At 46.7% G+C, this 16,211-nt stretch overlaps 1 protein-coding gene across 19 annotated transcripts; it reads left to right on the forward strand.

Annotated features, from left to right (window-relative positions):
• The first annotated feature begins 1,219 nt into the window (after nucleotides 1–1,219).
• Nucleotides 1,220–12,643, forward strand: NACA (nascent polypeptide associated complex subunit alpha). 19 transcript variants are annotated; one of them, XM_060412930.1, is made up of 10 exons: nucleotides 1,220–1,258; nucleotides 1,788–1,947; nucleotides 2,111–2,182; nucleotides 4,619–9,556; nucleotides 10,742–10,827; nucleotides 11,014–11,091; nucleotides 11,324–11,470; nucleotides 11,869–11,997; nucleotides 12,209–12,331; nucleotides 12,518–12,643. In XM_060412930.1, the coding sequence occupies exons 3-10, from the start codon at nucleotides 2,113–2,115 to the stop codon at nucleotides 12,530–12,532; spliced, it is 5,586 nt and encodes a 1,861-aa protein (XP_060268913.1). In that variant the 5' UTR covers nucleotides 1,220–1,258; nucleotides 1,788–1,947; nucleotides 2,111–2,112; the 3' UTR covers nucleotides 12,533–12,643. The 19 variants fall into 19 exon arrangements, with proteins under 19 accessions (XP_060268913.1, XP_012030109.2, XP_060268915.1 ...); XM_012174719.5 differs by having other exon boundaries at nucleotides 1,788–1,926; XM_060412932.1 differs by having other exon boundaries at nucleotides 1,788–1,926; nucleotides 4,619–6,082.
• Nucleotides 12,644–16,211: the final 3,568 nt, after the last annotated feature.

The following is a 16,211-nucleotide window of genomic DNA, read 5'->3' on the forward strand; positions in this document are numbered from 1 at the left end:
TGGAGTAGGTTGGCATTTCCTTCTCCGGGGGAACTTCCCCACCCACGACTCCTCCCCTCATCTCCTGCATTGCAGGCATATTCTTTACCATCTGAGACAACAGGAAGCCCACTTATCTTAAAAGGTAGCCACAATTGTCTTAACACCACTAGCTTTTAAGTGTATTTAAAGTGTGATGTTGGAGAAGACTCTTGAGAGTCCCTTGGACTGCAAGGAGATCCAACCAGTCCATCCTAATGGAGATCAGACCTGGTTATTCATTGGAAGGACTGATATTGAAGCTGAAACTCCAATACTTTGGCCACCTGATGCAAAAAGCTGACTCATTGGAAAAGACCCTGATGCTGGGAAAGATTGAGGGCAGGAGGAGAAGGGGACGACAGAGGATTAGATGTTGCATGGCATCACTGACTGAATGGACATGGGTTTGGGTAGACTCCAGCAGTTGGTGATGGACAGGGAGGCCTGGAGTGCTGCGGTTCATGAGTCACAAAGAGTCGGACACGACTGAGCGACTGAACTGAACTGAAAGTGTGAATACTGTATTTGTTGAGTCCTTTTGGAGAGAGGATATGGGAATCAAGACCCCTAACCTTTTCATTAACAAAACGTTTGTATTCTACTTTTCAAAAACTACTGTATAAGGAGTGGGATCCTTTAGAACGTATGAGTTTCAGGATACAGTGTCCAAAATAGAGGCAAAAAGAAATATACTGGGTATAGAAATTTACACCTTCATGATAATCTCATTTAAATTATGTATTCCAAAGTAAAATAATTGACAGCCTAGGTCACAGCTACCTTTCATTGGTGACTACAATCTCCGTGTATTCGGCATTACTTAATACGTCGTTCTACTGAATTAACTGATAAAAAGAAGTCAGAAAGTAATAATGTTGTGGCTAGTTTGCTGACCCGAGAGCAGAGGCTGCTGCCTTTCGCGTGTCAAAAATGCCTCAACATGAGGTATGCGAAGGGGTCGGCTATCTAAGGACTGCATAGCTCAGGATAGAGAGTTCTGCCAGGCCAGCGAGTCCTGTTCTAAATTCATACCCTTATTTAGCCCTTGTCACCACCCCCAACTGGAAACAGCCGGATGACTTACTGGTTAAAGGAAGTGACTGTAAGCAGCTCCTGACCCGGAATTAGATCCTGGTCCCGCCCCCTCCCCCAGGCTTCGTTCTGCAACAGGCGTGGGTCACGCTCTCGCTCGCTCGCTCTCTTTCTGCCGCCATCTTGGTTCCGCGTTCCCCACACAGTAAGTGCTTGTCTTCGCCGCTACTTTTTATCCATAGCCATCCGCCTTTCTTGCGGTCTGAGGCGCCGCGCAGAATAAGAGCTAAGGAGAACTAGAGTTTTTATGAGGTCACGGGGTTCCTGTTCAACCCTGGGCAGTGTGGCCTTGGGGCCTCCGGACAAAATGGGGTCTGCTCTTGGTGTCCTGGCAAGAGTAGGGCAGGAAGGCCAGAGAGTCCCGGGCTGGGGAGATGGGAGCCGTTGGGGATGGAAGTGGGCTGCGTCTGCTGTTGGAACCGGCTTCGCCAGACCCCAGAAGATGTTAAGGGGTCACAGCTTTGGAACAACCACCCCCACCCCCGCGCGCGCGTATACACACACACACACCCTTATTGTGACAAGCCAGTGTTGGGACTTAAGACACCTTCCTTCCCCTTCTGGGTCCCGGAAGTCAGCAAACGGGGGTCCTGGAGGTCCTCGCCCAGAAAGTGCGGGGGAGAGGGGGCGCGGCGTTTCGAGGTCGCCTCTGAAGTCTCCCATCCCGTGCTCAGGAGCCAGACCGGGATCCTCTCCCTCGGGTTGAGAACGCAGTGGTAATTGCTTCTGTGTGGGATTTGGAGTGTGGAATAAAGCGAATCCCTGGGCACTGGGAAATCCGCTCTCCGCGGAGTGAAGAGGAGCGACAAAAAGGTGATTCTCTTGATCAAAAATGTGAGGGTTACGTCGTGTTTTTCACCTATTCCAGCTACTTTGGGGAGGGTTGTCCCACACACCCTTACGCTATTTAACAGCTCTCAGCAGTTTTAAGCGTGACTCTGGATTAGGCAGCGGGATGGATTCCAGTCAATTCAGGCCTCCTTTTTATTCCCTTCAGAAATGCCCGGTGAAGCCACAGAAACCGTCCCTGCTACAGAGCAGGAGTTGCCACAGCCCCAGGCTGAGACAGGTAGGTTCCCCCTGGACGCCTTGCCCTTAATTAAGATTGTAAAATTGGCCCTAAAAACATATGGTGGGTTAAATGACATATAGATTATATTTGTTTTTCAGTATTGGTTCTCATTAAAGAAGATGGGGCTGTAGCTTTGCCAGGGAGGAGAGTCCATAATAGTTACTTACCTGTTGGAAACAGGTGACGCACTGGCAGGCCAAGGAGACCTGAGCTTTTGTGAAGTTGCAGCCAGCAAGTTGCATCAAGGTTTTAGATGGCAGTGCTTGGCTTTGTGCTGTCATCACATGCCTGGATGAGTTGTGTGCTGGTGGTAAATGTGTTCTCCTGGGCCCTGGGGCCCTCCTAGATTGGTTAACTTGTTTTTTGGTGGATTGGTGCTGAGATGTTTCTAGTGTCCTGGAACAATGCCTGCATCAACAGCTTATCTGGAACCCAGGATTGAATTAGAGCCTTCTTTTGACTGCTCTTCAGCTTTGAAATTAATGAATGTAGAACGTAGTGTAAAAGCAAGGTTTGAATTCTGTTTAAAATACAACTCTACAAAATCTGAGGGGGGTAGTGAAAAAACTTTATGGTAGTCTTCTTGCTGTTCAGTTGTGCAGAAGTAAATGAAGGGAATCTTCAGGCTATGACCTCCATTCTGGCCTCTCCCCGCCCCCATGGTAAATTTTTTTTTTTTTTTTAACTCCACCTGTCACTTAAGGGCAGTTTCTATCTCCTGGAATTAAAATAGTTGAAAGCATTAAGGTTCTCTCTCCCCACCTGTCTGATTTAGCAGCTGAAAGGATTAATACAGCTGCTTGAAAAGAAAAAGGAAGGAGCCTCTGAATTGGGGAATGAGCTACATGAAATCCTTGAACTATTGAGATTTAAGGTTGAAAAATAAAGGACTTGTCTCTGAAGAGTCTGTAGTTTCAGTGTTAGACAAAACTTTAGAGAGTCTCAGCTTGATTTTACAAGTGTGGGGACTGAAATTCAGATGAATTTTGAATAATCTGAATCAAGCTTCAAAATTAATGCTGTTTGCTTCTGAAGCAGTCCTCACAGCTGTTAAACTATACTTGAGTATTTTGAGATTGCACTGTAGGTTAGATTAAGTGCCTGTGGTGAATACTCAGGGGGGTTTTTTTGGTCTTTTTTTTTAATACATAACTATGACTAAATAATTATTATTAGAGTAAGTGAGGAAACTAACTCAGGAAATCGGTTATGGTGTCTAAAGCAAGTAATTTGGGCCTTATCCCAGAGTTTTGAGGTTCGGTGAGAAGAAAACATTCTAAGTTTCAAATTCTGATTAATATGTTTGAGAGCATTTGCACTGTAGTCATAAAGACTTTGAGCTACCAAGTTTCCAGGAAAGACTGGTTTGAGCCTACCTCTGTATGGGATACTCTTTGATTGAGTGACCTGTGAATTTGGATGCTCTAGGCCTTTTTAAAAAATAATACTCCCTTCTAGGTGTTGAGCAATCATTCAGAATCTTTTGCATAGCTTCAGTGTGGTGGCAAGTAGTGCCTGTTTTGGTACAGTGGCATACTCCAGATTAAGGGGTGGGGACCCAGTGTATTCTCTCCACTTGCATTCCCTACTTTCAAAATAGAACCACCGTCTAGTTTGACAAGTTGGATTGCAGTTTCATAATACAGTTCCTACCCTTGTGACTAAGCTCTGTTACTCGTGGTCTAATTCATCCAGATTGATATCTGAAGAGCTAACATTGCTTAGAGACTGTAGAGTCCACGCTTTTGCGGTTGGTTTTTTGTTTGTTTGATTTGGGTGGGTAAAATGAAGTATAGGGAAGCTCAGCGACTTAGTATTCAACATTGAGTATTCTGAAGCCTGAGCATTAAGAGACCTGTGTTTCTCATTCAGCTCTGATTCTCCATCATTATTGCCACTCGTTAGCTTCCTTGTTCCAGTTTTCAGCATTTGTTTCAGTTCATGCCCCTTGGGTGGATAGAGTAGAACTTTCTGTTGGTGATTCCATGGTCTGTGAGAAAGTCTTAGGGTTCCTTTGAGGAGGGAAGAGAAGGGCACAACTGGCAAAGGGTAGAAAGCCTGCTGTTGCCAACTTATTCCTGGGCCTGTGCTCCCCATTTAGAGACTAATAGGCTGCTCTTAGCTGGTTCTTCACCATAAAGTGGTTTACTTATTTTAGTAGATTTGGGAAAGGAGAAGAATGTATTCTACTTGACCACTGAAGTATGTTTGGGGAAGATTGCTGTTGCTTGTCACCTTTGTCTAATCCTGCGTGGTGACTTTCATTCTCAGATTTAAAATTCCAGTGTTTCTTGTGTGAGGTGTGTTGTACCAAGTTGGGCTGTATAACTCAATTTTGTTTTTTTCCTTCCCTTTCCCCCTTCCCCCCCCCCCCCCCCCCCGCCCGCTCCCGGCCTTTTTTTTTTTTTTTTTTTTTCCGCTTTTCTTCTTCAGCTGTGCCTCCTGTGTCTTCAGCCTTGAGTGTCACTGCTGCTTTAGGGCAGCCTAAACCTACCCCTACCCCTCCTTGTTCCCTGGCCTCCCAACAATGCCCTCTGGCAACCCCTGACCAGCCTTCCCCATTCCTTTCTCCCTCTACCATTGCCTCAACCCCTTTTGAAGCTCCTTTTCTCCCGTCATCCCATGGGACAGCCCTGCCTTTGGGAGCTGCCCCTCCCACTGACACCCCCATTTTCTTACCAAACCTAATAGGGCCTCCCATCTCCCCAGCTGCCTTAGCTCTGGCCTCTCCCATGATAACTCCAACTCTGAAAGGTGCTCATTCCTCTTCAGCTCCCTTGGCTCTGGTGGCCTTGGCTCCCCACTCAGTTCAGAAGAGCTCTGACTATCCCCCTAATGCTCTTAGTTCACCTCCTTCAGTCGCCGTGATTGAGTCGGGGTCAGTGACATCTCTGTCAGCTCCAGTTGCTCGCTCAGAACCAAAGCCCTCTCCTAGTCAAGCTCCCTCTCAAGTAATTCCTAATCCAAAGGGTACTCCCAACCCTCCAAGTATAGTCAGTGCTATCCCTTCCCATCTTGTAACTCCTTTGGCCTCTATTCAGTCTGACCTACCCTCATGTTCTCAGATACCACCCGCCACTCCCCCAGCCATCCCTTCCCCTCAAGTCAAAGGTGTCTCTGTTTCCTCGGCTCTGACTGCTCCACAAAACCCTGTAAGCCTCAGCCTAAAGGGACCGCTTAGTCCACCTGCTGCTTCATCTCTTTCAACTCAGTCTTTTGCTGAGGCTGCTGGGTCCCCCCCAGTTTGCCTCACTTCTCTCGGCTCTCTTACACCTTTACATCAGAGTTCTCCTGTTCAAACTTCAAGTTCTAATATTCTGTCAGATCCCATAGAAGATACTATTTTTGTAGATGATTCTTCTACAGATGCCTCTTCTCAGAGATCTGTAATTCCCCCCCTTCCTTCCAGAAATGAGGTGGTTCCTACTGCTGTGACTGCTTTTCCAGGGGGGACTCCAACTTCCTCTCTGGCTCTGTCTGCTGACAAAGGCATCTCTGCTGTCACTGACCTCACCTCCTCAAATGTAGTTGCCTCTTCTCCGTTATCTCCTACAGCCTCTCTAATTCTCAAAGATTTTCCTAGTACAGCAGCCCTGGCAGCACCTAAAGATGCCCCCTCTCCCCAAAGTACATCGTCTTCCCCAGAGATAGCTCTTTCTCCTGAAGCCACCCTAGCAACAAAAAGCTACCTAGAGCCTCTCCCTGTAGTGAAGCCAGCCAGTACTACTCCCTCTTCTCTGAGTGTTAACTCCCCAGTCTCTGTAATCAGGACAGATTCTTATGCAAGCCCAGACCCAACTAATCTGCTTCTCAAAAGTTCTTTCACTACCCCAACTGTAGCTGCATTTCCTTTGGAAAGTGCTGCCATTGATGGAATGGCTCCTACAACTGCCAAAGGTACTTCCACTCCTTCAAATGTGGCCAGTCCTTCCACTCTTACTACTTTACCTTTGATGCCTCCAACCTCTGAAAGTTGCCCTATGGCTCCAGTAGTGACTTTATCTTCCCAGAATGCTTCTGCTTCTCTAGCTCCTATGGCACAGGTCCCTGAAATTCCCAAGTCTGAGTCTTCTACCCCTCTGCCTCCAACTGGTACTCCTCAGGGTGAAAAGAAAGTTCATGGCATTTCTCAAACCTCACCATTGGCACCTGTGGCTTCTGCTCCTGAAGGGTACCCAACTAAAGACTCTGGTGCTTCTATTACTGCATCTTCCAAAGGAATGTACCTAGCTGACTCCCCATCTCCTTTAGGGACTACTGTGTCTCCTCAGCCTAAAAGAATTCCAACCAAGAAGGGTTCAGCTACTGCTCCCTCAAGTCTTGCCCCTTCTGCTTCTAAAAGTGTACTTGCTATCCCTGATACTCCTGCTGGAAATCTCTCGTTTACTGTTTCTCCAGTTGAAGCTTCCTCTCTTCCAGAGGCCGATCTTCCTTTTCATGTCTCTAAAGGATCACTAGCCGAGAAGCATTCCCCTACTCCCCCATCCCCCAGAGAGGCTCCTGTTCCCCCGCCTATGGTTCCTTCCCCCAAGGAGGGGCCAGCATCCCCATCCCCTAAAGAGACCCTTACTCCTCTAGCTGTGACCCCTTCCACCCCCAAAGGAGCCCCAGCAGCTCCTTCCCTTAAAGAGGCTCCCACTCCCCTAGCTATGACTCCTCCTTCACCCAAAGGGAGCTCAGCAACCACATTACCTAAAGAGACTCCCCTTCCTGCTGTGACCCCTTCCTCCCCAAAAGGAGCCCCAGCAACTCCTTCCCCAAAGCAAACCCCAGCCACCCCACCTCCCAAAGAGACTCCCACTTTCCCAGCTAAGGCTCCTCCCTCTTCCAAAAGAACCCCAGTTAAGCCACCTCCAAAGGAGGAGTCCACTCCCCTAGGTGTGACTCATTCTTCCCCCAAAGAGAGCCTAGCAATCCCGCCTCCCAAAGAGACTTCCTCTTCCTCAGCTCTGACTCCTCCCTCCCCCAAAAGGGGCCCAGCAACTCGATCTCCCAAAAAAGCCCCAGCTAGCCCACCTCCAAAGGAAGACTCCACTCCCCCACCTGTGACTCCTCCCTCCCCCAAAGGAAGCCCAGCCACTCCATCTCCCAAAAGAGCCCCAGCTAGCCCACCTCCAAAGGGAGACTCCACTCCCCCACCTGTGACTCCTCCCTCCCCCAAAGGGAGCCCAGCCACTCCATCTCCCAAAAAAGCCCCAGCTAGCCCACCTCCAAAGGAAGACTCCACTCCCCCACCTGTGACTCCTCCCTCCCCCAAAGGGAGCCCAGCCACTCCATCTCCCAAAAAAGCCCCAGCTAGCCCACCTCCAAAGGGGGATTTTACTTCCCCACCTGTGACTCCTCCCTCCCCCAAAGGGAGCCCAGCTACTCCATCTCCCAAAAAAGCCCCGGCTAGCCCACCTCCAAAGGGAGACTCCACTCCCCCACCTGTGACTCCTCCCTCCCCCAAAGGGAGCCCAGCCACTCCATCTCCCAAAAGAGCCCCAGCTAGCCCACCTCCAAAGGGGGATTTTACTTCCCCACCTGTGGCTCCTCCCTCCCCCAAAGGGAGCCCAGCCACTCCATCTCCCAAAAGAGCCCCAGCTAGCCCACCTCCAAAGGGGGATTTTACTTCCCCACCTGTGGCTCCTCCCTCCCCCAAAGGGAGCCCAGCCACTCCATCTCCCAAAAAAGCCCCAGCTAGCCCACCTCCAAAGGAAGACTCCACTCCCCCACCTGTGACTCCTCCCTCCCCCAAAGGGAGCCCAGCCACTCCATCTCCCAAAGGAGCCCCAGCTAGCCCACCTCCAAAGGGGGATTTTACTTCCCCACCTGTGACTCCTCCCTCCCCCAAAGGGAGCCCAGCCACTCCATCTCCCAAAAAAGCCCCAGCTAGCCCACCTCCAAAGGGAGACTCCACTCCCCCACCTGTGACTCCTCCCTCCCCCAAAGGGAGCCCAGCCACTCCATCTCCCAAAGGAGCCCCAGCTAGCCCACCTCCAAAGGAAGATTCCACTCCCCAACCTGTGACTCCTCCCTCCCCCAAAGGGAGCCCAGCGACTCCATCTCCCAAAAGAGCCCCGGCTAGCCCACCTCCAAAGGGGGATTTTACTTCCCCAGCTATGACTCCTCCGTCTCCAGAAAAGGCCCCAGCAACTCCATCACCCAAAGGAACCCCCACTCCCTCTGCTGTGACTTCTCCTCCCCCCAAAAGGGGTCCAGCAACCCCACCTCTCACAGGAGACCCTGCTCCCCCATCTGTGGCTCCTCTCTCCCCCAAAAGAGCTTCAGCAACTCTGGCTCCCAAAGAGTCTCCAGCAACTCCAGACCCCAAAGAGGCCTCAGCAGCAGCATCACTCAAAGGAACTCCTACTCCTTTAGCTGTGGCTCCTCCCTCCTCCAAAGGGACTCCGGCCCCCAAAAGAGCCTCAGCAACTCCAGACAACAAAGAGGTCCCTACTTCCCCAGCCGTGACTCCTTCCACCAAAAAAGCAACAGGAACCCCTGTCCCCAAAGGAGTGCCCACTCCCTCAGCTGTAATTCCTCCCTCCCCAAAAAAGTCTCCAGTCCCCAAAGGGGCCCCAGCAACCTCATCCTCCAAAGGGGCTCCCACTCCCCCGACTGTGATTCCTCTCTCTCCCAAAGAGGCCCCTACTTCCCCAGTTTCAGTCACATGTCCCTTGGGGTCCACTGCCCCTCAGGCATCTAAAGGGCCCCGAATAAAGAAAGGCCCCACAGCTGTCAAAGCAGTGCTTGATGGTTCAGCTCCAGAAAGTGCACCAGTCATCACAACTCCCACTCAGAAAGGTCCAGCAGCCAAGAAGAGTTCTATTTCACCACCTGTGTGCCCAGATCCCTCAGCTCAGAATGGTACTAAAGGACCCCTTCCTGCAGTGGCTCCAGCTCCTCTACTGACAGTCTCTACTCAGAAAGGTTCTTCTCCAAAGGTTCCAAAAGCCCTCCCTGTCTCTCCCTTAAAGGGCACAGATTCTTTCCATTCCCCAAAGGGCCCCTTGCCGCCGCCTCCTGAGTCAGAGACATCTACCCCTTCAGCAACAGCTGCCCCAGAGAAGATACTTCCTAAAGCTGGATCAGTGTCTGTCTCTCCAGCACCTACCCCATCAGTCTCTCTGCCTCTTGCTTCCTCCCCAGTTCCCCCTCTGCTTCCTAAACAGCAATTTCTGCCGTCCTCACCTGGGCTGGTGCTGGAATCACCCTGTAAGCCCTCAGCCCCTGCTGATGAGGATGAGCTGCCGCCTCTGATTCCCCCGGAACCAATCTCGGGGGGAGTGCCTTTCCAGCCGGTCCTCGTCAACATGCCCACCCCTAAACCTGCTGGGATCCCTGCCCCAACCCCCTCTGCCAAGCAACCTGTTGTGAAGAACAATAAGGGTATTTGCCTTGGTTTGCCGTGTGCATGGTGTGTTGCCCACAACCCTCCCGGGCTACCCACCAATACTAACCATAGGATGCGCCGCTTTCTCCAGTATATCTGCTTGTGTTTGGGCATAGAATAAGCTTAAATGCAGAAACTCTAGGAATATGAGACAGAATCTTGGTTTTCGCCTCAGATGGTCCATTGTGTATTATCTTGTGTAATGCGGTCCAGACTAACTCTGGGTCCATCATCTTCCTTACCTACCTGATCTGACACTGAAAACCAAGACCTTCTAGACCTTTAATTTGCTCTAATCTCTACCACATCACTAACCTTGTCCCTGGGCCTGGGATTTGCTAAAATATTGGGAAATGTAGAACTGCTTGAATTTCTTCACATCTTAAACTTAGTAATAAGCAGTGCCCAGGGACTCTTTTCCTCCAAGACCTATTTTTCCTAGCCTGAGAATGGTGGAGGTGTGTGCTTTTACCCTCAGTAGTCCATTGATGCTTGGCCTTTGAATTGAGAGAAACTTAAATATGTGAGTTACATTTGGAAGAAATGGATGAGGTCATAGGACAATTATCTAGAAGTGACTATTAGAACTATAGATCAAAAAAAAACTATAGATCAGCATTTTGAGAATCTTTGGGTTGGGTTGATTAGATCAAACTGCTAGGGTTAGTAGTTTGAAAATAAAGCTAAATGTGTACACAACTGCTTCTGGCCTCCCCCAACCCAGTTTAAAGGATGAGGGGAAAATGTCCTCTCTCTCAACCCCCTCAAGACGACCTCCACAATGTCATCTTAACTGTTTTCACTGAAGTATACCTGGAGGCTCCTTGCCTACCAGAACCTTTCTAAGATGGATGGGCTATTGGGTAGAATTTGGCATTGCATAAATCATTGGTATTTGTCTGTTCAAGTGAAGAACTTGAAGGAAAAGTAACAGTTATATAAAATGCTGAGCTGTGTCTAGTGTTTCTGGGGCTGGGTCTTTAATGGATGTGTACACACTAGTTTGTGACTAAGTTACAGGCTGTCATACTGTACAAGCCAACTTCATACAAGTCCATTGGTTTGCATTAAATTCTCTGAGGTCTGGCATATAAACCAGTGAGTTTTGGTCTGGGCAGGCCGTGGTAAGGTGCCTCTTGTAATCTTCACTATATAATAGTAAAAGTTATTTGTCATTTTAGGGTCTGGAACAGAATCTGATAGTGATGAATCGGTCCCAGAGCTTGAGGAACAGGATTCTACACAGGCAACCACACAACAAGCTCAGGTGGGTATTATCTTAACTTACTAATGTAAGTGCTTGGGTCAGAGAAACATTGGTGAACCAGTGTTGATCAGAGAAAGCTGGCTTATGCATTTGGAGCTGTGAACTTTTGTAAAGGGAAAACCACATGGGGATTTTGGTATCCAGGTCTTACATTCCAGTTTACTCATAGCTATTTAATTTTCTTAGCTGGCAGCAGCAGCTGAAATCGATGAAGAACCAGTCAGTAAAGCAAAACAGAGCCGGAGTGAAAAGAAGGCACGGAAGGTAAGAATTGAAGTTATAAAACAAGAGTTAAAGGTTCTGATGAAGCAACTTTCTAAAGGGGGAATCTGTAGTGGGACTCAGGGTCGTGGCAGGAAGCCTGGGAATCGATGTATTCCTGTGTAAAACTTTTCTTCACCCACAGAAAGTGTTTGCTTAGAATGTAGTTTTGTTGAGTTTATTTCCTGAAGCTGCTTCTAAAGAAGTTGACGACCTGTTATTTTTTATTCTTTAGGCTATGTCCAAACTGGGTCTTCGACAGGTTACAGGGGTTACTAGAGTCACTATCCGGAAATCTAAGAATATCCTTTTTGTCATCACAAAACCAGATGTGTACAAGAGCCCAGCTTCAGATACCTACATTGTTTTTGGGGAAGCCAAGGTAAGGAAGGTTTTCTTGAGAATTGCTATAGACCAGGATTTCTCAACCTCAGTGCTGTTGACATTTTGGATCAAATAATTCTTTGTTGTAGAAGGGCTATCCATTAAGCAGTATCACTTGCAGTTGTGATAACCAACAAAATCTCCAGGCTTTTGACAGATGTCCCCTGGGGAACAAAATCACCCTGCAGTGGAGGACCACTGCTTTAGACATAAGCTGTTTCTTTGTCTACAGGGATATATCAGTATAATCTGAGTGAGATCAAGTGATTTAAAGCTAGGTGGTAAGTTAATGTGAGTTAGATTAAGTTAGTTAGAGTGAGAGTTTGGGAAAGATACCATTTTGTTGATTTACTGCAGTTGATCTACTCATTTAAATCTGTACTTTCTGTCCTATAGATTGAGGATTTATCTCAGCAAGCACAGTTAGCAGCTGCTGAGAAATTCAAAGTTCAAGGTGAAGCTGTCTCAAACATCCAAGAAAACACACAGACTCCAACTGTACAAGAGGAGAGTGAAGAGGAAGAGGTATATAAGGAAATCTTTTGTATCTTAAATCCTTTCAAGATAATACCATGTTTGTATTGATGGGTGTCTTCTATATGGTTTTAGGCTCTTGAACTCCATCAGTTAAGTAGCTTTTGACTTAAGTACTATCTGTAGATTCAAGTGATGCCTGACAACTCTTGAAGTTGTTCTTGCCTTTAGTTTATTATTAAGTATTTTTTCCTTATCTTAGGTTGATGAAACAGGTGTGGAAGTTAAGGACATAGAATTGGTCATGTCACAAGCAAATGTGTCGAGAGCAAAGGCAGTCCGAGCCCTGAAGAACAACAGCAATGATATTGTAAATGCTATTATGGTAAGTATCCAAGCTTACTCTGACTCCCTCTTCCCTGACCGGTTGTGGGTGACTATTTTTTGTGCTTAATATCAGCCAATTAAGAAGCCTCTTTCCAGAGTCTGTTCTGAGTTTCCTTGGATTTTAGTGACCTGTATTCTCTGAATTTGCCTGTAACCACTTCTGATGATCTCTTTTCTCTTACAGGAATTAACAATGTAACCATCAGAAAAGAGGACCTTTTTTTTGGTGTTTCAGAAGAGTAACTGCAGCTGGGTTTGAAATTTGTACTGTTTCTATCATTAATAAAGTTATGGCTTCTTGTTGGATGAACTCTGGGTGCTTGATCTCTTTGGGGTTGGCGGGGAGAGGGAGGGGACAAAAGCTCCAGAAATGAGAACACATTTATTTGTAACTCTTAAGACCTCAGCTTCAGTTAAAGAGGTTTAATGCCACAGGTTTCCCTTTTAATAATTATCTTCTCCTCTGACCTATGATCTTTCTGAAAACATACTGGGACTCATCTGGCCCCTTGTCATACAGTAGCTTGGTACAGGGTTGGAAGTAATAGATGTGAAATGCTTGCCACTGAGGCCAGATGAGGCCCAGTATGTATTCAGACAGTACTTTGTAAAAAAGCGAAGATACTAGGACTTCCCTAGTAGTCCAGTGGCTAAGACTCCTCACTCCCAATGCAGGGGGCCCAGGTTAAATTTTTTTTGAAGGAAGGTACCTCATGAAGGAGAGATTTTTGACTATAGACAGTGCACATGCTGTGCTCTTAGACATACAGACATATTAATCTATAAATTATGATTAGGGTAGCCATAATTGTCCTACAATAATAAATGAAATCAGAACTGCTCCAGGCAAACGAGTTTGGTTTAGCCAATCGTGATAAATACACAATACAGATAACTAGAAGTCATAAAAAGAACAGTGAAGTTTCTGAGTTGCTCAGTTGTGTCCAACTCTGACTCCATGGACTGCAACATGCCAAGCTTCCCTGTCCATCACCCAGCTCCCAGAGCTTGCTCAGACTCATGTCCGTTGAATTGATGCCATTCAGCCACCACTTCCTCTGTCATCCACTTCTGCCTTCAGTCTTTCTAAGCATCAGGGTCTTTTCTAATGAATCAGTTCTTCCTATCAGGTGGCCAAAGTGTTGAAGTTTCAGCATCAGTCTTTACAACGAATATTCAAGACTGATTTCCTTTGGGATTGACTGATTTGATCTTGCAGTCCAAGGGACTCAGCCTTCTCCAATACCACAGTTCAAAAGCATCAATTCTTCAGCACTCAGCTTTCTTGATGGTCCAACTCTGAACATCCATACGTGACTGACTACTGGGAAAGCCATAGCTTTGACTAGACAGACCTTTGTGGGCAAAGTAATGTCTCTGCTTTTTAACATGCTGTCTAGGTTTGTCATAGCTTTTCTTCCAAACGGCAAGCGTCTTTTCATTTCCTGGCTGCAGTAACCATCTACAGTGCTTTTGGAGCCCAAGAAAAAGTCAAGTGTTTCCAGTGTTTGCCCATCTTTTTGCCATGAAATAATGGGACCGGATGCCATGATCTTAGTTTTTTGAATGTTGAGTTTTAAGCCAGCTTTTTCACTCTGCTCTCACTTTCATCTAGAAGCTCTTTAGTTATTAGGAAGTGGTTTGGGGAAGAGCAGAGGGCTAAAATTTGAAAATAGGAAGGCTGTGTTTTAAAAAATGGTAGATGCTGTGGTATGTTTTGGGAACTAAAAGTTTAAATCTTTTTACTAGTCTCAGTTCTTTTGAGAAAGAAGGCATTATTTTAGGAGTTGGGATTAAGACAGGACCAAAGGAGGTTAAATGACTTCCTCAAAGACCAAAGCCTTTTCACTGTAGTAGGCTATCCTAGAGAAGCACAGATTGACTTTTGGCTGAGAATAATGATCTGTTTCTTTGGAGTAAAACAATCATTAAGTGAACAGAAATCTCAAGAGGCTGAATTCTGCCAAGTCTGAGTCAGGTAGTAATTATTTCAGGAAGAAATTAGGGATATTAACTCCCATTTCCTCACCCTTCCCTCTCTACAGAGAGAACAAACTGCCAGTTCTTGGTTACATTTTTAGAGAAGTATCTTGTTCAAGGCTATTACTGCCACTGATAACTGTAGTGTATTCCCATTTCAAACTACTGCTACCCTTTATATCATATATTACAGGCATTTGTTTAGTTGCCAAGTCATGTCTGACTTGTGACCCTGTGGACTATCACCCACCAGATTCCTCTGTTCATAGGATTTCCCAGGCAAGAATACCAGAGTGGGTTGCCATTTCCTCAAGGGAAATCTTGCCAACCCAGGGATCAAATCCATGTCTGTTGCTTTGCAGGTGGATTTTTTTTACCACTGAGTTAACCAGGGAAGCATTATTTTACTAGCATGTGAGATGAGTGCAATTGTACAGTAGTTTGAACATTCTTTGGCATTGCTTTTCTTGGGGATTGGAATGAAAACTGACCTCTTCCAGTCCCGTGGCCATTGCTGAGTTTTCCAAATTTGCTGACATATTGAGTGCAGCACTTTTACAGCATTATCTTTCAGGATTTGAAATAGCTCAACTGGAATTCCATCACCTCCACTAGCTTTGTTCATGGTGATACTTCCTAAGGCCCACTTGACTTTACATTCCAGGATGTCTGGCTCTAGGTGACTGATCACACCATCGTGATTATCTGGGTCGTGAAGTTGATTTTAGAAAAGGGAGAGGAACCAGAGATCAAATCTCCAACATTCGCTGGGTCATTGAAAAAAGCAAAACAGTTCCAGAAAAACATCTATTTCTGCTTTATTGACTATGCCAACGCCTTTGTATGGATCACAATAAACTGTGGAAAATTCTTAGAGATGGGAATACAGACCACCTGACCTGCCTCTTGAGAAACCTATATGCAGGTCAGGAAGCAACAATTAGAACTGGACATGGAACAACAGGCTGGTTCCAAATCGGGAAAGGAGTACGTCAAGGCTGTATATCGTCACCCTGCTGCTGCTAAGTCGCTTCAGTCGTGTCCGACTGTGCAACCCCATAGACGGCAGCCCACCAGGCTCCCCCATCCCTGGGATTCTCTAAGCAAGAATACTGGAGTGGGTTGCTATTTCCTTTTCCAATGCATGAAAGTGAAAAGTCAAAGTGAAGTCACTCAGTCGTGTCCGACTTCACAACCCCATGGACTGCAGCCTACCAGGCTCCTCCGTCCATGGGATTTTCCAGACAAGAGTACTGGAGTACTTATCTAACTTATATGCAGAGTACATCATGAGAAACGCTGGGCTGGAGGAAGCACAAGCTGGAATCAAGATTGCCAAGAGAAATATCAATAACCTCAGATATTCAGATGACACCACCTTTTTTGGCAGAAAGTGAAGAACTGAAGAGCCTCTTGAAAGAGGAGAGTGAAAAAGTGGCTCAAAGCCCAACATTCAGAAAACTAAGATGATGGCATCTGGCCCCATTACTTCATGACAAATAGATGAGGAAACTGGAAACAGTGGCTGACTTTATTTTTCTGGGCTCCAAAATCACTGCAGACGGTGACTGCAACCATGAAATTTAAAAATGCTTACTCCTTGGAAGGAAAGTTATGACCAACCTAGACAGCATATTCAAAAGCAGAGACATTACTTTGCCAACAAAGGTCCGTCTAGTCAAGGCTATGGTCTTTCCAGTGGTCATGTATGGATGTGAGAGTTGGACTATAAAGAAAGCTGAGTGCTGAAGAATTGATGCTTTTGAACCGTGATGTTGGAGAAGACTTGAGAGTCCCTTGGACTGCGAGGAGATCCAACCAGTCCATTCTAAAGGAGATCAGTCCTGGGTGTTCATTGGAAGGACTAATGTTGAAGCTGAAACTCCAATATTTTGGCC

Source organism: Ovis aries, chromosome 3 (assembly GCF_016772045.2).
Source record: "Ovis aries strain OAR_USU_Benz2616 breed Rambouillet chromosome 3, ARS-UI_Ramb_v3.0, whole genome shotgun sequence".
Classification (NCBI taxonomy): Eukaryota; Metazoa; Chordata; class Mammalia; order Artiodactyla; family Bovidae; genus Ovis; species Ovis aries.

Bases quoted from the DNA above. Each gene is read 5' to 3' on its own strand.
- NACA (XM_060412928.1), top strand. From the start codon at position 2,113: ATGCCCGGTGAAGCCACAGAAACCGTCCCTGCTACAGAGCAGGAGTTG. The intron at 2,183-4,618 runs GTAGGTTCCCCC...TTTCTTCTTCAG, and splicing joins ACAGCCCCAGGCTGAGACAG to CTGTGCCTCCTGTGTCTTCA. The intron at 11,471-11,868 runs GTAAGGAAGGTT...TCTGTCCTATAG, and splicing joins TTGTTTTTGGGGAAGCCAAG to ATTGAGGATTTATCTCAGCA.